The sequence below is a fragment of the Physeter macrocephalus genome, chromosome 9, assembly GCF_002837175.3.
Source record: "Physeter macrocephalus isolate SW-GA chromosome 9, ASM283717v5, whole genome shotgun sequence".
Taxonomy (NCBI): Eukaryota; Metazoa; Chordata; class Mammalia; order Artiodactyla; family Physeteridae; genus Physeter; species Physeter macrocephalus.
The window spans coordinates 45,335,466-45,360,086 of record NC_041222.1 but is presented as its reverse complement, the minus strand read 5'-3'; the positions used below and the strand labels follow the sequence as shown (position 1 = coordinate 45,360,086).

General features: G+C 40.6%; 1 protein-coding gene across 1 annotated transcript in view; it reads right to left on the bottom strand.

The window, feature by feature from the left end:
- Positions 1 to 20,245: 20,245 nt before the first annotated feature.
- Positions 20,246 to 24,621, bottom strand: part of SMARCA2 (SWI/SNF related BAF chromatin remodeling complex subunit ATPase 2) — a 153,206-nt gene continuing 148,830 nt past the window's right edge. Inside the window, exons 30-31 of the mRNA XM_028493907.2 lie at positions 22,476 to 22,618; positions 20,246 to 21,197 (exon numbers count right to left, since the gene is read on the bottom strand). Of these exons, the coding sequence (XP_028349708.2) occupies positions 21,162 to 21,197; positions 22,476 to 22,618 (179 nt within the window). The 3' untranslated portion in view covers positions 20,246 to 21,161. The remainder of the gene's footprint in view (positions 21,198 to 22,475; positions 22,619 to 24,621) is intronic.

The following is a 24,621-nucleotide window of genomic DNA, read 5'->3' as shown; positions in this document are numbered from 1 at the left end:
TTGCGTTGTCATTAATTCTTAGTGTGGGAGATGGATGGCTTGTGCAGCTATCTTAATTCATGACACACTACTGTCACCAGCCTATAAATAATTAATGCAAGGAGACTTTGCTAGTGAAGGCAACTGTCGGGCCCATTGGATTTAAGTCCAATTTCAGTTCCCTTCCTGTAACTATTTTATTGAAATTTTTACAATGTAGAATCAACTTTTAGTGATGCAAAAAAATGACACTAATTCAGACAGTGGGGGCTTGGGAGAGGGGAGACCAGTTAGAATGAATGAAAGATATGTTTTTTGAAGTGAAGGTTTATTCCTTTAAAGAAACACCATAAATTAAACTCTGCTACCAAAGGCTTTTCTAGTGGGACTGTCCTAGTAAGAGAGTGCTTGGTTGCAAAGAAGAGGCACTTACTCTAACTTAAATAAAGAGACAGGGGTGAGTATAGCACATGCTCTCAGGGTGCCCTTCCCACATCCCCCTTGTTGATTCTTACATGCTGATAGCTTCTTACCACAAGTCCATCAAAGGGTTATCTCTGGCCACAGGACAGAGTGTTGAGAAGTTGACAATTTCTGCAAAGGAGCCTCAAACGACGTCAGGCAAGAGTTGCTGGATAAATACCTCAGCTCCTCACTATTGTGATAGGACAACTCTAAGACATGTTCTACATCGTTTCCCAGAGGTTCCCCAGTGGGATTGCACCCCAGCAGCCAACAGCAGTCACCTTCTCATTAATACACATGGTGTTGGCTTTCTTCCCTTCCTTGTTTCAATTTCCCACTCCCCTGCTAGGGCTTCTTGCGATCACCTCCCAAACTACTTGCACTCAAATCTTTGTCTCAGGTCTACTTCTGGGAGAACCCAAACCAAGATTGCAATGAAAGTAATGGAAGGCTACAAGAGATGATCTTACTGAACATGTAAGGACTAATAACCAAGGTAGATAAAGAAATCAACCTATCCATAATAAGTCTGTCCTCCATTTCAGTAGAGAAAGAAACTGAAACTCTCAATGCAATGATAGATCTATAATATTTTAATGACAAACACTGCAATAGCCCTTTTAAGATGTGCTAACTTGTCACCTCAGGTCCTGCCTTCCCCATTCAAGCAAAGTAACCTAAGTTCTCCCCTCTACCTGAGCATCTCTAGGGCCTTCGTCTCTGCTGATCACATGGTAATCTGAGAACAGTTCCCCGCTTTCTTTGAGCAATGCGATTTATATAATTAACTAAGTGATAGTTTTAAAATTATGAGTCTGAGATCTTTGTTTCCTCAAACAGGTCACATAGGAACTGAAACTATGAAGTTAGGAATTCTGAGGGGTCTGATCGCTTGCCCCCAAACCTCTGTGGGCACCTGCTCCTTTCTCCTACTTTAAGTTCTCTGTATTCTTATTGTTGGTTCTGTCATTGGCCCAACTCCAGCAATACCTAAATATGGCCACTGTGTCTTTACTTGAAAATCCCAAGGGAAGGAGAATTCAGATGGCTTTGCTGAGTCCATGTGTTGATCCAATTGGACATGGCCAGAGGAATGGCCATCCAGGCTCACCCCTCCACTGGGGTTTTGGGGTAAAAGAGAAGTTCCAAATAAAGAGGGATGGGCTGGCAAGACACCCCAAAATATAGCAACCATGACATTTTTTCCTGTTTTTTTAAAATTGAAGTATAGTTGATTTATAATATTGTGTTAGTTTCATGTGTACAGCAAAGTGATTCAGTTACACGTAGATATGTATATATCTATATTCTTTTTTCAATTCTTTTCTATTAGAGTTTATTACAAGACATTGAATGTAGTTCCCTGTGCTATACAAGAAAATCTTTGCTCTTTATTTTATATGTGGTAGTGTGCATCTGTTAATATCATACTCCCAATTTATCCCTTCCCCCCCTTCCCCTTTGGTAACCCTAGATTTGTTTTCTACAATATGCCTGAGTCTGTTTCTGCTTTGTAAATAAGTTCATTTGTACTTTTTTTTAGCTTCCACGTATGAGTGATATCATATGATACTTGTCTTTCTCTGTCTGACTTACTTCACTTAGTATGATAATCTCTAGGTCCGTCCATGTGCTGCAAATGGCATTATTTCATTCTTTTTTATGGCTGAGTAACATTCCATTGTGTATATGTACCACGTCCTATCCATTGATCTACTGATGGACACTTAGGAGCAATCATAATATTAATATTGAATATCTATTAATAGACAGGATATCTATTATTATGATTAAATGGTGCTTTTAAGGTGCTTAAAGCTGCCTGAAGTTTGTTTTCTTAAATAGAAAAACCTTCCCCTTAAATTTCTTCATTGGTAAATATTTGCTGTGCTGAACTGAACCAAAAATTATAGTGAGATGGTGATATTTTATTTCATTTATCATGGTGGCTATAGTAATTACCACAGATTTCTCAGTATTTTGGACAAAGTCATATTTCCTGTTTGTTTTCATTCCCTACCTGTGTTAGCATGCCTTTCACAATGCTCTGTTCATATTCGGAACATTTTTGTTGAATGATAATATATAGGATAACATGTGATTCACTGAACTGTGGCGTTTTTTTGAGGCTCATTCATGGAGACATAAGCATCTGGTGAAAAGGGGGAAACATTGTCAGCTACAGGCCAATTCCTTTGTTGTATTGTTGAGGATTTGCAATCACTCTGAAATAGCCTTTCCCGAGGATAAATTTTAATTAGTCTCTAAAGTTGATGATAAGTGAGTTTAGGTGTTTTTGTGTTTCTCTTGATTCTGGCCTGATTAATAATGTCTTAGATCTGCATTCTGTGCACTTAATAAAGGATAACACGTGCCTGTTGGGAGGCAGCCTCGCAGAGAGATCAACAACAGGGTAGGGTTCTGGCACCGCACTGTCTGCTTGAGTTCTGGCTCTGCCACTTACTGAGTGACCTTGGGTAAGCTGTTTAATCCTCCATGTGTGCCGTCCTCATATGAAAAACAGAAAGCATGATACTCTCTGCCTTGCAGGCTCATTTCGAGGATTAATTCTAGAACAACACTTGGACCTGTGCTTAGTACAGAGGAAGCTAAAATAAAGTAAGCGGGTATAATCATTATTTGGTAAAAAAATGGGTGAAAAGCTTAAAAATAATGCATCACTATTTAGCAAACATGGGTTGTCTTGAGCTTGTATATTGTCAAGAAAGATTATTCTTGAACCTTGTAGTGAAAATGGAAACCATTTCAGTAAGGTTTGCCATTGGATAGATAGATTGCGGGTGGTGGTAAGAAAAGAAAACCAATACTCATTGGGTGTCATCTACGTGTCAGGCACGCTAAGCGCATCTCCTCATTTCTCCCACACAATTCACCGGGATTCCGTCAGGTCTGTGTGTCTCCAAATCTCGCCATGCCACTCTCTCTTCCAGGTTAAATAAAATCCGTGCCCATCTTTATCCAGTGAAGCAAGTAAGAAGCAGGGACAATGCATTTGAATCCACTGTCTGTCACTCGCTTGTTCTATGACCTTGGCTGACCTCTCTGGTCCTGTCTCTTTCTGTTTTCCACCTTAGCTTTCTTTACTTTCTTTGTGGGCAAACTCATTTAATATCAGTTCCAGACAGCTCTAGCCCTTCAGTGTCCAGGTCCTGTTTCTCCAAATCCCCAGACCATGTTTACTGCTGGGTTCTACCCTCTTCTTGGCCATGGTTGCTTTAACTGCCAAACCCATTGTGAGGCAGTCAGACCAGTCCTGAGCTTGGATGAACAAGGAGCTAAGGCCTGGGGTGTTCCTAAGCTGAATACTTCCTCATGCTTTTGACTTGTTTTTATTCCATGGATCAGAGAGAAGACACTGTTTATACTGTAGCTGCAAAGGAAAGACACTGAAACATCAGTGCTGTTTTAGGCATCCCACTGTTTGGGAGTCTTTCCTGTGTTCTCAAATTTCGGCAAAGCAACTGACTCTTAAAAATAACAAATCAATGTGAGGTTTCTTATGTCCACAGGCTGGCTTCTTGGAGAGTTTTGACATGACTGGGAGTAACTCCATCTTTGTCTCTGAAGTGTCACTGAGTACCACTTGGTATATAGATAGCCAGGTTAAGTGAAATATCACTGGTGAGTGATATTACATAGGGGCTTTCCAGCTGATTTTCCATCTACCTGCTCCTGGGCTACTTAATTTCATTTGTTTGAGCGTTGCTTTAAAGCAAGTATCCTCACTAGTGACAAATAGGTGTTAAGTAAACAAGGAAGGATGCCAATTCTGGTAATGCTCATTAGCAGACTCAAATAGATTTTCTTATTTGCTATTTTCTTAAATAGATTGAATGCCATTTCCAAGGATTTAATAAATTGAACGAAATATATCAGCATGTTCTTCCTTTTTCCTCTCCCTTCATCTGGTCAGGACTAATGAAATACCATCTATTTAATGATATGCATTGCCTGTTTCTGCTGCTTCTGGGAACCTAGTCATGTAGTCTTCCTTCTTTAATTATCTGACTCCGAAGAACATTTCAGTAGTCTTTTCAAGAACTTCTGAAGTTATTATTTCACTTTTGAATGTAAGAGTTACTCCTCCCCTCCAGACACATAATCTCTAATCATTTTCTTCATATAAAATTGATAATTCATTTGTCTCCTTAGCAATAAGACATGACTGCCTCTGTGCATAATGAAGAATTGCAAAGCCTGAATTTATCGTGAAGCACATAGCAAAACTAATTGCATTTAACCACAAAAGTCTAATCAGCATAAAGGATTAGAATATAGACACACTCATTGAATGCTAGTGCCAGAAAGGACTTCAGAGATCATTTATTATCAGCGCAGTTTACAGATGAGAAAACTCAGGTCCAGAAAGATTAAGAAACTTCTGAAGGTCACAAACTAGCTCCTGGCGAAGCTAGGTCTAAAATCCTGCTCTTCAGGGTCTTCATACTTTTTTCTCTTATACTAACTTACTTCCTCATGTGTTAAACATTTTGAAAAAGGGATTGAAATGTATTTTTGAATATACTTGAGAAGAATTGTAATTTGTTGAAGAACATAGATCTTTTAAATCTTAATGCAAGATCAGGTCAGATATGACCTATACCCTGCAAGATTTCCAGATCTCGCCCCAAGCTGGAAGAACGTTTTCCCTCTGAATTCTCATATGACATTCTTCACCTGTCATATGACACTTGCCTCTTCCTAGCTTATGTTACACTTACTTGTGTCCATGACTTATCTTCCCTACTAGATGATGAGCTCTTTAAGAACAGAATTTCTACCTTTTATATCTTCATGAATTTCCTAAATGCCCAGTCCACTGGCTAGTGTGGATATGGAATAACAATCTCTCTCGCTCTCCTCTTTCTTCTCTCTTCTGTAAACTTTTGTGCCAAATTCCAAGAATCTCTAGAAAAATATTGACTCTTTTAGTCTGAGGAAAGAATTTTCTGTTTGTTTTAAACCAGTAAAGTGATGGTACAGTGCAGCTGATATACAGGTCATCCAGTAAATTGAGCAGGAGACTGTACGTCGATAATGTAACAGTATTGTGTTTAATTTCATTATTTCTGGCTTTCAGTGCATTAAGCAGGGTGAAACAAAGCTCAAGCTCGTGGAGTACTTTAAATAATTAAGCAGTGTGAATTTGTTTTTCTTTTTGCACTGCAGTTTTAAGAGAAAATTAAAATTTAAAATTTGCTTTTTTGTTGTTGCCTCCTCTAGAATTAGGAAGAAAGCTAAGATTCCATTACAGCCATCTAGGAGAAAATCAAAGGTTGGGCAATATTATTTTAAAGCTGTTCTAGCTGTTTCATGTCTTTGTTCATTCATTTGGTCAACTAATATTTATTGAACACCAACCATGCGCCAGTCCGATACTGGACTAGGCACTATGGATACAGTGGTGAATAAGAAAGAAATTGTTCCCTTCTCTCAGGAAATTTGTAGAATGATGATCAAGACAGGTAAGCTAGTGGAAAATTACAGTAGTGTCTGATAGCTTTGATGGGAGAAGCAAGGCTTCTATGAGAACACCCAGAAGAGGCACTTATACTCCGTCATGGGGAGAGCAGAACAGGCTTTCTGGAGAGAGTGGCATCTCAGCTGAGGCCTGAAGGGTAAGGGGGAGTTAGCCAGGTTGGCGTGGTGGTGTTGGTAAGAATGTTCCAGACAGAGAGAACCACATGTACAAAGTCACAGAGGCAAGAGAGAGCTAGATGTATTTAGGTACTGGGGAAAATTCAGGAGGGCAAGGTTTGGAGATGCCAACCCAGTTACAACGGGCACCTCAGTGTTGTAAAAGAGTGAAGTGGGTCTTCAAGACCTTTCCAGAGAGGGCCCTTGTGATTTGGCTCCTGCTGCTTTATTGCCAGGCAGAAATACAGCCCTACATTATTATATTTATACACTTTTCAACAGAGGCGTGGAGTCTAGCTTTTTATGAGAAATCTAGCTATTTTTAAATGTTGATAATTACTTAATTAAAAAAAAAACACTATGTGGTCCAAATAACACGGTCTTGCAGCTGGATGCAACCTGTGGCCACCAGTTTATAATCTCTGATCTAGAATAGTGGTTCTCTCAAAGTGTGGTCCAGAGGCCAGCATCAGCATCCCCTGTGAACTTGCCAGAACTGCAAACTCTCAGGCCCACCCCAGATTTAATGAATCAAAAACTGGGGGCAGAGCCAGTAATCTGTGATTTAACAAGCCCTCCAGGTGATTCTGATGCAGCTAAAGTTTGAGAACCATAGTTTAGATCTGTGCCATAAGATATGGTAGCCACATGTGACCAACGAGCACTTGAAATGTGGCTAGTCTACACTGAAACGTGCTCTGCGTGTAAAAATGTGTACTGCTTTTCAAAGGTTTTGTATAAAAAAGTAAAATATCTCTATTTTTTTACTGATTACATGTTGAAATAGTATTTTGTAACATATTGGGTTAAGTCAAATGTATCATTAAAATTAAATTCATCTGTCTCTTTTCACAGTTTAAAATACGGCAACTAGAATATTTAGTACCCATGTGTTATTTCCATTGCGCACTGCTAGTCTAGAGTATGGTTTCAGGGCCAGGGAGTGCGGGTTAGTGAGGCTGAAGCAGTGATGTGGAGATGAGCCTTACCGGACTTTGTCAGCTATGTTAAAGACCTATACTTTGCCCTTAGGAAACCTTGAAATGACCTAAGCTAATGAGAAGTATGATCAGATTGATGTTTCAGATGGACGCTGACTGGAGAGTGACTTGTGCAGTAGAGGGTGCTGCACTGTGCACACAGAGAGTGAATGGAGCAAGCCAAGGGGGAATTCTGGTCTGGCATGGACATTATATGCATTCTATTTAATATATTTATTCAGTGCATATTGCTTAGCTGGGTGGAGGAGAAGGGCTCACCCAAAGATGAAGAGTATAATCTGTGTCCTCTAAGGAGCGTACAGCCCAGTCCAGAGAAGAGCCACTGAGAGGCAGGTTGAGGTTCTAGTTGGAGTCCTAGTAAGGAGCAAGGATGGTGGGAGCTGGTTGGCCTGGAGATTGGATCCCAGCTCCACTACTTACTCGATGAGTGATCCTGGTCGGTCACCTCTCTAAGACTCTTTTCTAATTTGTAAAATAGGAATAATAATAGTGCCGACTTCATAAAATTGTTGTGAAGATTTAAATGAGCCTCCCTGTTATCTTTCTTTCTCCCTTCCTTCCTTTTTTTTCTTTCTTTCTTTCTTTCTTTCTTTCTTTCTTTCTTTCTTTCTTTCTTTCTTTTTTCTTTCTTTCTTTCTCTTTCTTTTTCTTTCCTTTCTTTCTTTCTCTTTCTTTCCTTCCTTCCTTCCTATCTATTCCTTCTTTCTCTCTCTCGCTCTCTCTCTCTATCTATCTATCTAAGAGCTTACAGCATTGCACATTGTAAGCAGCTGCAATTGTTATCACTGCTCAAGGGGGACTGGAATGGCGAAGAAGGAGCTGAGTTAAGGAATGAGGCAGCCTCCATTCAGAACTGGAATGCAGGTGTTAGGGTACTAATTTCAAATCCTGGTATTCTGAAGACTGAATACAGCAGAATAGGCTGGATAAAATGTTTTAAGCTTGGGGCCGCTTTGATTTCACTTTCCTCATTTTGTTAGTTTCTTTCACCCTGGGCTGCATTCTTGAGCATTCATGCTTTCACTTATCTCTAGGAACCCACTGCATGTTTCTCAGTCTTATCCAAATCATCATCATCATCAAATAGTTAAAGACCTTCAATATCTCCTCTTGCAGATCTATTTCCATGGGCCCTATGTCAGCCTGAAGAAGGCAATGAGTAGTGACTATTTCCAATGTCCTTTCGAGACAGTGAAATGGGCATTAAACTTTGATCACTAAGTGAGCTCTGGGCAAGTAAAAGAAGCTCCAGGGCAGACATTTCTTGTAAATTGTTTGAAATCTGCACATTTTAGCACACTTCCAATGGAAGATGGTGAGTGGCTTTCCCATGGCATACCCGGATTAAAATCCCAGGAGCAGTTTGACCTGTCCCATGTCTCACCCTCCATTCAGTCTCAAACCTGATTTCACATCGCCTACAGAACCTTCAAGTTTTCTCCATAGCACTTGGCTCTCAGCCTTCTCATAGCATTCATCATTTTTGGCAGCAAGGAATAAACACAGACTAGAAACCACCAGAATGTTCCATTAATATGGAACTGCTTAGATAAATTACGATAACAACATAATGGAATACGTGCAGTGCTTAGGAAGAATGAGGCAGCTCTTTATGCACTGATATGAATGTTCTTCAAGATAAACTAAGTGAAAAAGATGTAGAAGACTTTGTATCGCTTTGCTACATACAATGCGTGTTAAAAGAAAAAAATACACAATATTTTAATGACTCTAAGACACCATCCATTGTAAAGGTATTATTTTATCATTAAGAAAAATTGTTGCCAATCAAAATTATGACATCGTAGATTAAAAGACATTGTGTCTTTCAAAGATAAAAAAAGGTAAGTTTTAGAATTGATAAAATATGACATATTTGTATTTACTTTGTATGTACATGGAATATCTCTAGTTATTATCACATCCTATAGACCTTTGGGGACTGGAGCTGCTCTGCTCAGTGGGCTCCTCTCTATCTAGGCTGTGTTGACCGCAGAACTTTGGATACACGCCCGTGAGCCACTGAAGGAGGCCATAGAGTGGTGTGTTCATGTGCTGGTATCTTTACCTGGTGTGTTGATTTACTTGTCTCTTTATCTGGTATACATCCTTTGCACTGATTGCTTGCCGGTTTGGGAGTAAACAGTGAAACAACTTAGAACCAAGTCCAAGTTGTGATTCATATCCCTCCTGGAAACAAGAAGAGATACTGTTTTTCACTTGCTCAGCCTTATTAAAAAGGCCAAAGAGTTTGGCACTCAGTGGGTGGTGAGACACCACTTGCTGGAGTGTTAAGCTGGATTGTCTCCTTTTAATAAGACCCCTGGCCATGGAGGAAGGAGTAGGGGTGGTGGAGTGGGCAGAGAAGGTGCCTGGTTCTAGGGCGGATGCAAACAGGTACTGGAGTTTACTCTCCTTGATATTTTTCCTTGCAGTAAGCGTACGACCCAGCGTGGAATACCCTCAGTATGTTGTGTATAAAATAAAATCATCAAAGGAGAGTTACAGGCTGAAAAGTGGGAGTAGACTGAAAGCAATGGAAACTGGCGTTTGACTCCAGGGAAACTCTCCCTATTTTAGGCTGCTTATTAAGGACTCAGATCCTTAGGAAATGTTCCTAGGAAGTCTGGAGAAATTCTGTAGGGTCATATGGGATGATTGAAACTGAAGGAAAGTTTGTTCAGAATTAGACATCTCAAGTACACCCTGCCCTGCAAATATGGTACAATCCCTTCCTAACACTGTTACAGGATAAAGAAACCACATTGTGCCGTATGATGTTCTACTAGGCTAGTCCTTTTCTGGAAGTACACATTTTCCTCAGCTTACAATGGGGTTATGTCCTGATAAATCCATTGTAAGCTGAAAATATCAAAAGTCAAAAATGCATTTAACTCACCTATCCTACTGAACATCATAGCTTAGTTTAGCCTACCTTAAATGTGCTCAGAACCCTTACATTAGCCTATAGTTAGGCAAAATCATCTAACCAAAGCCTATTTTATAATATAGTGTTGAATAGCTCATGTAATCTATTAAATACTATACCGAAGGTGGAAAACAGACTGGTCGTATGGATACAGAATAATTGTAAGTGTATCAGTTTTTCCTCTATGATCTCATGGCTGTCTGGGAGCTATGCTCGCTGCCACCGCCCAGCATCACGAGAGAATCATACCATTTATCACTAGCCTGGGAAAAGATCAAAATTCGAAGTATGGTTTTTACTGAATGTGTATCATTCTCACACTACTGTAAAGATGAAAACATGTTTAAGTCGAACCATCCTAAGTTGGGACCATCTGTAGTATTTATTTATATATGGGGCCCATGCTTGAATCAGTGTGGTATTGAAAGCTCTTAAATGGAGTTCTATTGTTTCTCCAAATAAGCCAGCCTTACAAATGCTAGAATAAATCTAAATTCTCTGGAATTATTTAAACGTGAGTTATTACTATCAAGGGGTCCCTTTCTGGTGGATTTTACCCTCGGGGTCACACTCACTCCACATGTTCCACATGCCAAACCTGATCAACAAGAGTGAAACTGTGGTTTTTCTATTAAACCTCAGTCAACAATCTACTCATAATCTCACCACAGAGAGGCGGTTTATAGCTAGTATCACCTTTATGAGCCAACTACCACAAGAGCTACCAGGCTGAGAAAGTTCTTTAGGAGCCTGGGGTGGAGGATAATCTTGTGTTGAGATTCTTGCCACCTTAGGGCAAAGAAGTAGGTCTCAGGGCCCTGCAATTCCCAAACTTTGCCTTCTTGGAACATCAAGAGCAATCCTGACTGTATTACAAAGTTCAATGACAGGGAGAAATATGGGTACTAGGCTTTCTGAAGAAGCCCTTTTCACATGCAACTAAATTAAGGAGCATAAGCATCTCCTTTAAATTCAGAATCTCCTTTTAAAAATTAAGGGCTCAAGGGAAAAAAAGGCAAGATAAAGTAATTTTGCAGGGCCCTTTTTATTTTGTTTTGTTTTGTTTTGTTTTTCGGTATGCGGGCCTCTCACTTGTGGCCTCTCCCGTTGCGGAGCGCAGGCTCCGGACGCACAGGCTCAGCGGCCATGGCTCACAGGCCCAGCCGCTCCGCGGCATGTGGGATCTTCCCGGACCGGGGCACGAACCCGTGTCCCCTGCATCGGCAGGCGGACTCTCAACCACTGCGCCACCAGGGAAGCCCTGCAGGGCCCTTTTTAAAAGAAGAGGATGGAAGTGTTACGAAAATAAGTGCCGAGAAGGCTTAACTGATTAAGCATAAATATGACTGAGAAAGAAAAGCAATCACCTTGAGTTTTTTGTTTTTTATTAAAATCCAATGTAAATGGAAGGGAAATGTTTTCAGCCGTGACTTAAAGGTAACTCTGCTAATTTGTTTTTAAAAACAGACAAAAAGTGTAAAGTGGGTTTAATGACTTTCTAGAATTATTTATAATGGCATAAAAACCCCAACTGGTATCAACTCAAATAGCCATTAGAAGAGCAAATGCGATCTAAATTATGACACACACATACATGGAAACATCATATAGTTACTGGGACGAAGTGAGAGAGTGGCATGGACATATATACACTACCAAATGTAAAATAGCTAGCTAGTGGAAAGCAGCCGCATAGCACAGGGAGATCAGCTCGGTGCTTTGTGTCCACCTAGAGGGGTGGGATAGGGAGGGTGGGAGGGAGATGCAAGAGGGAGGAGATATGGGGATGTATATATATGTATAGCTGATTCACTTGGTTATACAGCAGAACCTAACACACCATTGTAAAACAATTATACTCCAATAAAGATGTTAAATAAAAAATGAGTTTCAAAGTGATTATACCATTTTGAATTCCCACCAGCAAGGCGTGAGTTCTGGTTGCTCCATATCCTTGTCAACATTTCCCATTGTCAATTTTTTAAAAATTTTAGCTATTCTAGTGGGTGTGTAGTGGTATTTCATTGTAGTTTTATTTTGCTTTTCTTTGATGATGAAGAAAATTGAGCACTTTTCATGTGCTTATTGGCCATATATTTTCTCTTGTGGAGAGTCTGTTCAAATCTTTTGCCTAGTTTTTTATTGGACAGCGTCTTTTTAGTGAATTGTAAGAGATCTTTATACATATTCTGGGAACAAGCTCTTTTTCAGAAACCTGCTTGCAAATATTTTCTCCTACTCTGTGGCTTGCCTTGTCATTTTCTTAACTATGTTTTTCGAAGAGCAAAGGTTTTTAATTTTAAAGAAATCCATTTTATCAATATTTTCTTTTACGGTTCATGCTTTTTGTGCCCTAGGAAATCTTTGTCTAACCCAAGATCATAAAGATTTTCTCCTATGTTTTCTTTTAGAAATATACTTTAACTTTTAAGTTTGAGATCCATTTTGATTCATTTTGAGTTAACTTTTGTGTATGATATGAGGCAAGGGGTGAGGTTCTTCTTTTTTTTCCCCACAAAGATATCCAGTTGCTATTATTTTCTAAAGTTAAATCCTTACCATATAACCCAGCAATTTCATTCCTCAGTATTCAGCTAAGAGGACTGAAAGCATATTCACACGACGATTTGTACATCAGTGTTTATAGCAGGGTTATTTATAATACCCAAGAACTGAACATCTCAAATGTCCATCAGTTAGTGAACAGAGAAGTAAACTGTGGGACAGCCATATTATGGAATACTGCTGAGTAATAAAAAGTAACAGAATACATATGCAACATGAATAAACCTCAAAAATATTATAGTACTTGAAAGCAAGCAAACACAAAAGGCTACATAATGTATAATTCCATTTATATGAGATTCTAACAAAGGCAACATGATTGGGACAGAAAGCAGATCAATGGTTGTTCTGAAGCTGGCAGTCAGGGTAAGAAACTGACTGAAAAAGGGTGTGAGAAAACTGTTTAGGGTAAGGAAAATGCTCTATGTCATGACTGCGGAGTTGTCTACATTACTGTATATAATTGCCAAAACTCTGCTTTTAAAGTGGGAAAATGTTACCGTGTGTTAATCAATCTATGAACAGGAGAAAATGGAAAGGAAGTAAGTTAAAATTTTAAGAGTGATTCTCTCTGGAGAATTGATATTTTTAGCATTCTGTAATGACCTTCTTTAAAAATATCACCTGAGATGCACAGTTCATTGAGCTGTATGACCCTGTTATTGTACAGGAGACATTGATGTGGTGGTGAGCTCTTGGGGCAGGGGAACTGTTCTGCAGTCCCATGATTCGGTTGCAGTGTTTTAGTGAGCCCCTGGGGCTATGACCTTCACAAGTGCTTCTCAGATTTGTTTTTTTCCCCCCTTAGGAGAGACAGGAAGGCTAGTGGGTACTGGAGTTGGGTATTGCCCTTCTTCCATGTTGGCAAAATAGTTTCTTTTAAGGGCAGGCCTTGTTAAGAAGGCATATTTAAATATGACTACTTTTCCACTCCCTCTGCTCAAAAAGTGAGGGGGAATTTTTCTCCTGTCTGTACTGAGAACGTAATAGGGTTCCCAGAGGGAAATCTCATGAAAGTGTGGAGGCCCTCCTAAGACTGGACGCCTCTGGTATTTTTTTTTTTAACTTTATTTATTTATGGCTGTGTTGGGTCTTCGTTTCTGTGCGAGGGCTTTCTCTAGTTGTGGCAAGTGGGGGCCACTCTTCATCGCGGTGCACGGGCCTCTCACTACCCGGCCTCTCTCGTTGCGGAGCACAGGCTCCAGACGCGCAGGCTCAGTAGTTGTGGCTCACGGGCCCAGTTGCTCCGCGGCATGTGGGATCTTCCCAGACCGGGGCTCGAACCCGTGTCCCCTGCATCGGCAGGCGGATTCTCAACCACTGCGCCACAGGGAAGCCCAGACCTCTGGTATTTTTAACTCACAAACTTGTCCACACTGAGGCCTCTAGCAATTCGTTAATTACAGATTCGGTTTTCCTAGCCTGGTGATGGTTACCAAGAGTTTTTTGCTGCTGGCTTTCTGCTCCAGTAGGTCGTGATTCTCTATATCTGCCTGTCTCTCTCTTCAGCTTGGGGGGCAGCGGTTTACCCTATGACCTCAGTTCTCTGGTGGATCTAAGAAGAGTTGTTGATTTTCAGTTTGTTCAGCTTTTTTCTTGTTGTGTTAATGGGAGAGCTGACTTCCAAGCTCCTTAAATGCTAGATAAGACATTGGAAATCTCAAGCGCTTCTTTCTGCGTGGTAATAGTATCAGTGTATTTTTTTTTCTTTTTCTGTACTTACTGTACCTTTGTACTACTCTTACTTTCCACATTTTCTACAATGTGCATACGTTCATTCTGTAAGAAAAATGAAGACAAATGTTCTCCTAACAGAAAAAAATTTAAATGAGTTTAATCTCTGTTGCCTTGGAGGAAAATAAGGCAAGTGGCAGGAAACAGTACAGTACTTAGAAAAGAAAAAAAAACCAAACTTTCAACCCCTACACAGCTTACTATCTACTGTACATTAACATGACTTTACAATGCCATTGTCATCATTAGCACAACTTAAATATTACAGGAGAGTCTTGCCCAGGCAAATGACTATTTTTCATTACATGAGCTTCCTGTAAGACACATCAGCTCTTCCGTAGAAAGCAACACAATTGATAGTTATGCCCTAAGACTCTTTGATTTCCCCCTCAAAATCCTTTCCTTACTGCTTCCACCAATCCTAAACTATTATATCATGATCGTTACCCTGTCCTAACCAAATTCCCACACTGAAAGACACTTTAAATCTAATTTCAATAAAATCCAACCTTGACTTTCCCTCTCAAATAAACTACCAAAGCTCCATCAAGGTGGTGGTCTCCCTTACCACAGTCAGCAGTAAATTCAGCTTCATCTTATTACCGGGTTACACTGGGGATAGCTGGGGAACTGACATTTGACAGTGTATATCGTTCTATGTGAACAGGAAGAAACAGGCAGAAGTAACCACACCAGGCTTTTAAAGCCGATTGCCTGGCAGGGGTGAATTCTAAATTAATTTTTCTTGTATTATTTCACTGGTTGTGGTGAACACATGTCTATTTTATAATCTTGGAAGAGGAATTTAATTAAAGTTTTTACAAGAGAATTAAAAAATGCATATATATGCTGGGGGAACTCTGAGTCCATTCTCTTTGAGGTTTATAATCCCACAGTGAGCCTTGCTTCATAACAGTTCTTGGGTTCACAAAGAGGCCTCCTTCAAATGGATAAACAACAAGTCCTACTGTATAGTACAGGGAACTATATTCACTATCCTGTGATAAACCATAATGGAAAAGAATATGAAAAAGAATGTGTGTGTATGTGTGTGTGTGTGTATATATATATTACTGTACAGTAGAAACTAACACATTGTAAATCAACTCTACTTCAATAAAATAAAACTAAAAAGACAAAAAGACCTCTTTCGGGCTTCCCTGGTGGCGCAGTGGTTGCGCGTCCGCCTGCCGATGCAGGGGAACCGGGTTCGCGCCCCGGTCTGGGAGGATCCCACATGCCGCGGAGCGGCTGGGCCCGTGAGCCATGGCCGCTGAGCCTGCACGTCCGGAGCCTGTGCTCCGCGACGGGAAAGGCCACGGCAGAGGAAGGCCCGCATACCACAAAATAAATAAATAAATAAATAAATAAAAAAAAGACCTCTTTCTAGTTTATATGTTAAAAAAGAAACCAGTGTTTATAAACAGGAAAGTGGTTTTCCCTTAGTCTTGACTTAGTTGTCTTGCTTTATTCAACTTGGAAAATCCCTTTGGAAAATCCTTACTGAAAATGATGCAGAATACAGATACCTTTTGCGTAAAGGGCTTAGTCATTTGGAACATGTCACTTCCACCCTCAATTAAGCTCAATGTCCTAAACCACACCAATGATGAATAAAGCTCACCTGGACATAGATCTAGCAATTCTAGACCTATCAGTCATTGTTTCTCACCCTGTGCCTCATCATTTTTGATGACCTCTCCCCAAGTACAACAGAGATTGAAACCCTGAGATTCGTATGACAGTATAAATGAATAAGGACAGAAAATTTACTTTATCTGGTTTGACACAGCTCTTATTTAGTAAATTTTAAGAAGAGGAATATACTTGGCCATTCCTCCAAGATAGCTGTATAGTGAGATGGACTGTTACTCTAAAATTCTCATGGGAGCTACATGTATTCATAAGGGGAGACTATGTCTCTACCCTTCTGCTAAGGAGACCAAAAATATTTCCCCCAAGTATTATATACCTTATCAGTCTGAATGAAGTTCAAGTTAAGCACAATTGAAGCTTCCTTCCTGGTAACATATATGACAGAAAAGCTGTGTCAGAGAGAAAAAATATTCATCCTTTTGAGTTATTCCCGTTTACGTTGGTTTCACTAGAGTGACAATTGTGTGATGGATGTATATGCCTGTACGAGTGATCTAAATCAAGATGAGGATCACCGTGGCCTCATACTGTTCCCCAGGAGTGAAATAATGGGGATTAAGAGTCTGATGGATTTAGCAGTGCTCCTTCAATTTGATCACGCATCAGAATCACCTGGAGGGCATTAGTGCTATCCAAGTCAGCTGGATCTCAGTAGCCTTTAGGGTCCAATGGCAGCTGAATATAAAGACAAGGTCTTGGTCTTTGTGGAGTGGCTTGTCACTAAGAAGAAAGAGCCAGGGTAGCAGAGGAGCCCAGCCAAGAAAACTGGGTATTAAAGTTCCATTCTCAGCCACAGAAACCAGAGACCTAAGCCAAGACTTGTTTGTAAGCCTGGCTGGGTCAGGAAGTGCCAAGCAAATGGGTTACTGGGACTTATCAATAAGATCAGTTCCAGGCCTCACTCACTGGGGAGGTAGGGAGGCTGCATGGAATATGGGTTTTTTGTATGTATGTATGTATGCATGTATGTATGTATGTATGTATGTATTTATGGCTGTGTTGGGTCTTCGTTGCTGTGCGTGGGCTTTCTCTAGTTGCGGCGAGCAGGGGCTGCTCTTCGTTGAGGTGCGTGGGCTTCTCATTGCGGTGGCTTCTCTTGTTGCGGGACACGGGCTCTAGACGAGAGGGCTCTAGAGCACAGGCGCCGTAGTTGTGGCTCACGGACTTAGCTGCTCTGTGGCATGTGGGATCTTCCTGGACCAGGGCTCGAACCCGTGTCCCCTGCACTGGCAGGCGGATTTTAAACCGCTGTGCCACCAGGGAAGCCCCGGAATATGGGTTTTAGAGGCAAAGAAATCTTACTTTCAAATTCTGCTTTGGTACACTGGCTACAGCTATTCAGTCTCTCATTTGCATCATCCTTATTTATAAAAAGGGGATAAGAACTATGCCTTCTTCCCAGGTTTCTTGTAATTAAATAATTCTAGTAAAGGATCAAGTACATCGCCTGATACTCGTAGCTTCCTTCCTCCGTTCCTAGAGAACTGTTGCTCTTGGAAAGAACTAAGCCTACCAATGGGCTCAGCTACTGGAAATGGACAGGCAGCTGCCATGACCAGGTTAAAAATAGGCAGATGTGCAGACGCAGGATGGCCTGCCTCTTGCTCACACATGATCACGCTCCCTGCCAGCTCACCACTGTTGTGCAAGCCACCTTCCTGCCTTTCCTTTCTACTAAGACCAGGGAGAACAACATACCAAAGACAGCGGAAGAGAAATTAGAGAACATCCTTCACACAACAGACATCCTACACCGTAAAGACAATGGTTTGGATGGCTTTAGAACAGCAATGCCTCTAAGGCTGAGAAGAGATTCCAAGGAGTACATAAAGTATAGGAAATACAAAAATGGAAGCAGTGAAATAAGACGGTTTCTTTGAACTGATAGCAAATCATCTCAGTAAGAAAAACGAATGTGGTTTATTCTTCATGGGAGTCTAGAATCCTATTGTGGTCAGCAAACTGTAAACCAACAAGAAGGAAAACTCAACACATTCTGTAATGCTCAAACTAACTGGAAACTCAGACCTGAATGGACATTTAGGACAAACGTTTCTCGGGAGGATTGCACACAAAAATTTGTATGGGTCAAATTTCCTTCAAGACTCGGGCTTCCCTGGTGGCGCAGTGGTTGAGAGTCCGCCTGCCGATGCGGGCGACACGGGTTCGTGCCCCGGTCCGGGAAGATCCCATGTGCCGCGGAGCTGCCAGCAATGCCTCTAAGGCTGAGAAGAGATTCCAAGGAGTACATAAAGTATAGGAAATACAAAAATGGAAGCAGTGAAATAAGACGGTTTCTTTGAACTGATAGCAAATCATCTCAGTAAGAAAAACGAATGTGGTTTATTCATGGGAGTCTAGAATCCTATTGTGGTCAGCAAACTGTAAACCAACAAGAAGGAAAACTCAACACATTCTGTAATGCTCAAACTAACTGGAAACTCAGACCTGAATGGACATTTAGGACAAACGTTTCTCGGGAGGATTGCACACAAAAATTTGTATGGGTCAAATTTCCTTCAAGACTCGGGCTTCCCTGGTGGCGCAGTGGCTGAGAGCCCGCCTGCCGACGCGGGCGACACGGGTTCGTGCCCCGGTCCGGGAAGATCCCATATGCCGCGGAGCTGCTGGGCCCCTGGGCCATGGCCGCTGAGCCCGCGCGTCCGGAGCCTGTGCTCCACGGCGGGAGAGGCCGCAACAGTGAGGGGCCCGCATACCGCAAAAAAAAAAAAAAAAATTCCTTCAAGACTCAAAGAAAGATACACTGGCAATTCCTCTTATAATGAAAGTAAGAATCCCAGAGTTGTCCTTAGACAATTCTAAGAAATGAAGTTTTCACCAATCCATTAGAGATGAGAGAATACTCTTCCATTTTGGTCCTTGTCATCATCGGGTCCATAAGAAAGACTGTGCAAAGCTTTGGCTAGGCTTCTTTGTAAACTTTTAAAAACAAATGCAAGACAATTTGGGGACAACCGAGGAGATGTGACTATGGATCGTATATGAGATACTAGGGAACTATTGTTAATTCCCTTTGGTATGAAAGTAGGACTGTGGTTAGCCAGGAGAAGCCTTTATTCTGAGATTTGTGCTGAAGTATTTAGGGGTAAAGTGTTAGGATGGTTGTGACTTACTTTCAGATGGTTTAGTTAAGAAACAAGAGGCGGTGCTTTGTGACCACCTAGAGGGGTGGGATAGGGAGGGTGGGAGGGAGGGAGACGCAAGAGGGAAGAGATATGGGAACATATGTATATGTATAACTGATTCACTTTGTTATAAAGCAGAAACTGACACACTATTGTAAAGCAATTATACTCCAATAAAGATGTTGAAAAAAAAAAGAAGTGGGTGGGGTGGGAGGTAGGGAGATTAGTAGTTGTGAATCTTAGTAGGAGGGTATATGGGTATTTATGGAACCAGTCTTTCAACTGAGCACTTTTCACATCTTTCTAAATCGATATGAACATAGATTTATTCCATGCTAAACAAGAGTATAAATCTATATTACCATACATAGGCATACCTCTTCTTACTGCGCTGTGCTTTATTGTGCTACTTTGTAGTTACTGTATTTTTCACAAATTGAAGGTCTGTGGCAACCCTGACTCCAGCAAGTATACTGGTGCCATTTTCCAATAGCAGTGGCTCACTTCATGCTTCTGTATCATGTTTTGGGTGATTTTGATACTTTTTCATTATTATATTTGTTTTGGTGATCTGTGATCTTTGATACTACTACCATGACTCACTGAAGGCTCAGACGATGGTCAGCATTTTTAGTGATAAGGTATATTTTAATGAAGGTATGTACATTGTTTTTTTCAGACATAATGCTATTGCACACTTAATAGACTACAGTAGAGTGCAAACCTAACAAACAACTTTATGTGCACCGAGAAGCCAAAAAACTCGTGTGACTCACTCTGTTGTGACATTCACTTTGCTGGGCTAGAACTGACCCTGCAATATCTCTGCGGTTCTGGCAAGTAAATAGAATTTAAGCCACTAGAAAAGGTTGAGCAGGGGCTTAGTGTGACTCGGTCCATGGCAGCATCTCTTCTCCTGTTGTATAAGTTTAAAAGTCACAAAAGCAACAGACTCCTCTCCCTTGGGACACACCTGGAGAATCCCAGGGGATTCTCTCTCTGTCTTCTTAAATTTTTTTCCTACCACGTGCGCTGCAGCAAGATCTTGCCCGGCTCTCTGCAGGAGACTGTGACTCAGGCACCAGGGTTTCAGTCCCTTAGAACTCAAAAACCAGAGGCAGTGTTTGTTGAGCTCAGCTGTTATCTCTTTATTAGGAAAGCACCAACACCACATTCTTGGAAATTACTGGAATTTTATTTGCCTCAGGCTTATGACTTGCAACCAAAGACATTGTGCAAAGAAAGCAAAGATTAAGTACACTTTAGGGAGAAGGAGACAATACACATTGGTAACACAGGAGATCAGGTTGACAAAAGAAGCCATCCATTACACTATATAGATAGATAGATTGCATTATTCAATAGCGATTTCAACAAAACTTTTCTTTTAAATCAAGAGCAAAAAATTAAGCAATGTTTACAGTAGACATAAATCTTATACAATTCAAAAAGCGTTTTTTTCAGATCATAGAGCATAAAATGGAAAAATGTCTATGTAGGTGAAGTCTAACTAACTACTGTACATTTATCGCCTATTAAAGTTGCTTATATGTACCACAGTGTAAAAAAAAAAAACAATACCGAACAAATAAAAACCTTGAAAATTGCCTGATGAAAAATAAAATAACCAGTGGCTTTTAATGGCTTCTCCTGGTTATCAGTGCTACAAAAAGACAAAAAAAAATCTTCTCATCTGAACAGGTGATAAAACCAGGCACAATCAAACCGTTACCAAGACCCACCCATAGAAATATACTATCCACCCACATATTTTCCATCAAAAGCTTTTTTGTTTGTTTTAATCTTTGAGGCCCATTTGGTCACAATATGTTACAAAGATTTGTGTATGAGTGTGTGTTTCTTTACACCATGATATCATATGTTTGTCTGGCACTATCCTAAAGCTAGCTTATAGATGATAATGATATAGAAACAACCCAGTGCCCATATGACAAATGAACTCACTGAGTGGAGGCGAGAGAGGGGAGAAGGAGTTCAGTTCTACCAAGAAAAAAATGTCCATACTGATCACTCATCATCAGTCCCGCTTGCTTCTGACTGTTCCTAAAAGTAAAAATAAGATAAAAAAGACAACAAGTCATCAAGAGGCAATGTAGAAAAGAAATGACATTTCGGAAACAGTTAACCCTCCCAGTAAAGAGGCATCAACAGCCTCGATGCTGAAAAGGGGAGCTCCTACTTGGAAATCCGAAAGCAATGCCCGCTGTCTCTGCCAGTGTTTTGCTCTATTGCACTTGGGCCTGGAAAGTTCATGGCTATTGATTTCTAATTTTAGCACTACGTTTTTAGAAAATTCATGGGAATAAAAAATTCCATGCAACTGCTGTCTACTTAAAGAAAACACAGGATTTTAAATGTATTTGAAGATGCTTGTGTCGAGGGTTAAAGGCTGGGTGGGGTGGGATAAGAGTGCCGAACCTTTTCAACAGACCCAAATAGCAATATGTTGAAGGAAAGTCAAACTAGCATACAAGCTAACATGGAAAATTAACCTTCCAGAAAGAAAAAAGTAGGGGGTGTGTGGTAGGGAACCTGAGGTCCTCTAGAAAGTAAAAGAAATAGAGCGTCCTTTAAAAGGCACTGTATTAGAAGCTGGTGCCAGCACTGCTACCTTGTGGACCACAGAGTCAGGGACAGTGTACCACACTGAGTTAATGCTCTTTGGGTCTGAATCCAGCCTCTGCTATTTACTTCCATGACCTGCAGCAATACACACATAACCTAAGCACTGATTTCTACAATATGTTGAGAGTGACATCTGTCTCAGGATGCTAATATAAGCACTGAATATGGTACCATCTGGAAAGGTCCTTAGGTCAGGGCCTGGCTCCATCAGGGCTCCCTGAATTTTTCAAATATTAAAAATAACACCTCTAAGTACTTAAAGATGCATCTGGGTTTTCCGCACGGCACCTGAAATAGCAACTCAAACCCCAAACTAACTCTGACATCATCCCACTTTTCTTCCATGGAATCATTATTTCCTCTCTAGACTGCTGTATCCTAGGCACTATGCTGGGTGTTATGGATATAAAATATTAACCAGCCATGGAGAAAACTCTATTTGTAAGTAGGCACTGGGAAGATAAGAAAGGGGAAAAGGAAATTTGATTTAGTAGTTTTTCATTTTTGAAGACTATTAAAAAGGCAATAAACAAAACCCCAAATTCTTTGCAGCTCAGTTCACATCCCTCAACACCAAATCTTTACATTTTCATTTCTGGGTAATAAAGCATGGAGGTTGGAAGGGGCCTGGGAGTACGAGAGGGAAAGAGAAGTGGGGAGAGCTTCCTGACTTCAGGCAAAGGCAGCCGCACTTACATTTTCATCCTGCTCTTCATCACTGTCAAAATCGCTCACCACAGGTTTGGCTTTTCCTCGATTTGGCCTTTTCTTGCCTTTTCCTTTGTCTCGGCCTTTCTCATCTTTTTTGTTGAGCTTGATTTTCACCTTAACAGATTTTGCTACAACAAAACCAAAACACACAGCAATGAGGAATCACAGGGAAATCTTTTTACAGGTAGGAAACTGATCGCCTACCTGCAGATGACAAACCCAACATCCTGGAGTGCCCTGAACGTTCTCGACTGATTCAAGCCTGTTCTCCATTGTCCTATCTAGTTATAGTTAGCACCCCTCTCCCTTGCAAACATGTCTAAGTTTGCATGATAAGTTACACAGTCACCCTAAATGGGCAACAAGAAGGAATGAGCTCCCAGTGGGAAGCTGGGCTGGGTCCTTTCCAGGTCTCCTAATGGATGAACAGGGACTCTTCCTAACAAGGACAGCAAGGGCTGCCTTACCTACCACGTGGAGGGGTGTGGGCATTTTTAAATCTTCATTAAAAAAATATTTTTTATAATTAATTTTTATTGGAGTACAGTTGCTTTACAGTGTTGTGTTAGTTTCTACTGTACAGCAAAGTGAATCAGCTATACGTATACACGCATCCCCTCTTTTTTGGATTTCCTTCCCATTTAGGTCACCAAAGAGCACTGAGTAGAGTTCCCTGAGCTATACGGTAGGTTCTCTTTAGTTATATACTTTATACATAGTATCAATAGTGTATATATATCAATCCCAATCTCCCAGTTCATCCCACCCCCCCCTCCCCCGCTTGGGGTTCATAGTATGTGTTAGCATACGGTATTTGTTTTTCTCTTTCTGACTTACTTCACTCTGTATGACAGTCTCTAGGTCCATCCACATCTCTGCAAATAACCCAATTTCATTCCTTTTTATGGCGGAGTGATATTCCATTGAATGGCCATCATTTAAAAAATCTACAAACAATAAATGCTGGAGAGGGTGTGGAGAAAAGGGGAACCCTCTTGTACTGTTGGTGGGAATGTAAATTGATACAGCCACTATGGGGAACAGTATGGAGGCAAGGACTAAAAATAGAACTACCGTACGACCCAGCAGTCCCACTGCTGGGCATATACCCAGAGAAAACCATAATTCCAAAAGACACATGCACCCCAATGTTCACTGCAGCACTATTTACAATAGCCAGGACACAGAAGCAACGTAAATGTCCATTAACAGAGGAATGGGCATTTTTTTTAAACAGAACTTTGACATTAAAAAGCATACCTAAGTGTAAAAGGTTAAAAAAAAAAAAGCCAATGATTTTACTGTGTAAATAACTTCAGTTGACTTAAAAAGAAAATTCATAGGTGAATATTTTTAACAGTACAGAAAGGTACAAAAGGGAAAGTCAAAACAAAACAAAAGAAATGAATTTGAAAGGTTTCTTTCCCCATCTCTAGTCTCTCACCCTACTGTTCTCTTTCTGGTGATTATTTCCAGAAAAAGAAGTATACCTCCATATTTGAAAATATATGCATCCCTGTGTGTGTATGATTCTCTATTGAGAGATGACATAAAATTCCATATATTTCTGTATAGAGAGATATAAAGAATTCAAGTATATATACATACAGAAAGATGGCACCTACTTGCACTCTCACAGGGCTATTCTGAGGATAGAAATAAAAACACATGGAAGAAAGAAGTCAAAGTGTTATACCATAGTTATAGGTGCACGTCCCAAGGTTCACAGAAAATCTGTACCCTGGCATTGTTCTGGGACAGGTGTCCACAGAACAGCATTTTTAGGGATGGATGATGAAGTGACTGACTGAGAATGAAAGTCTCTCATTAAAACCAGTTTTGTTAGAATATTCTGTTTGGTGGGTCTCAAGGAACCTAGAAATAGATATTGTCATGGAGAGAATCAGCTCCAGAAAGAATCTCAGAGATGAGAAATTTCCAGACTTCTTTTGTGAAGGGGAAGGGCCCACAAAATGTTTCCAGGAATGAAGTCTTCCATGGAAGAAATGCAGGGGCAGCATACGCCCTTCCCCCATCCCAAACAAGGCAAAAGGCTGGCAAATCCTGGTACTCAAAACAGCATTCCGAGTCCAGGCTTCCATGTATCATACCCAATGTCTACTACTTAATA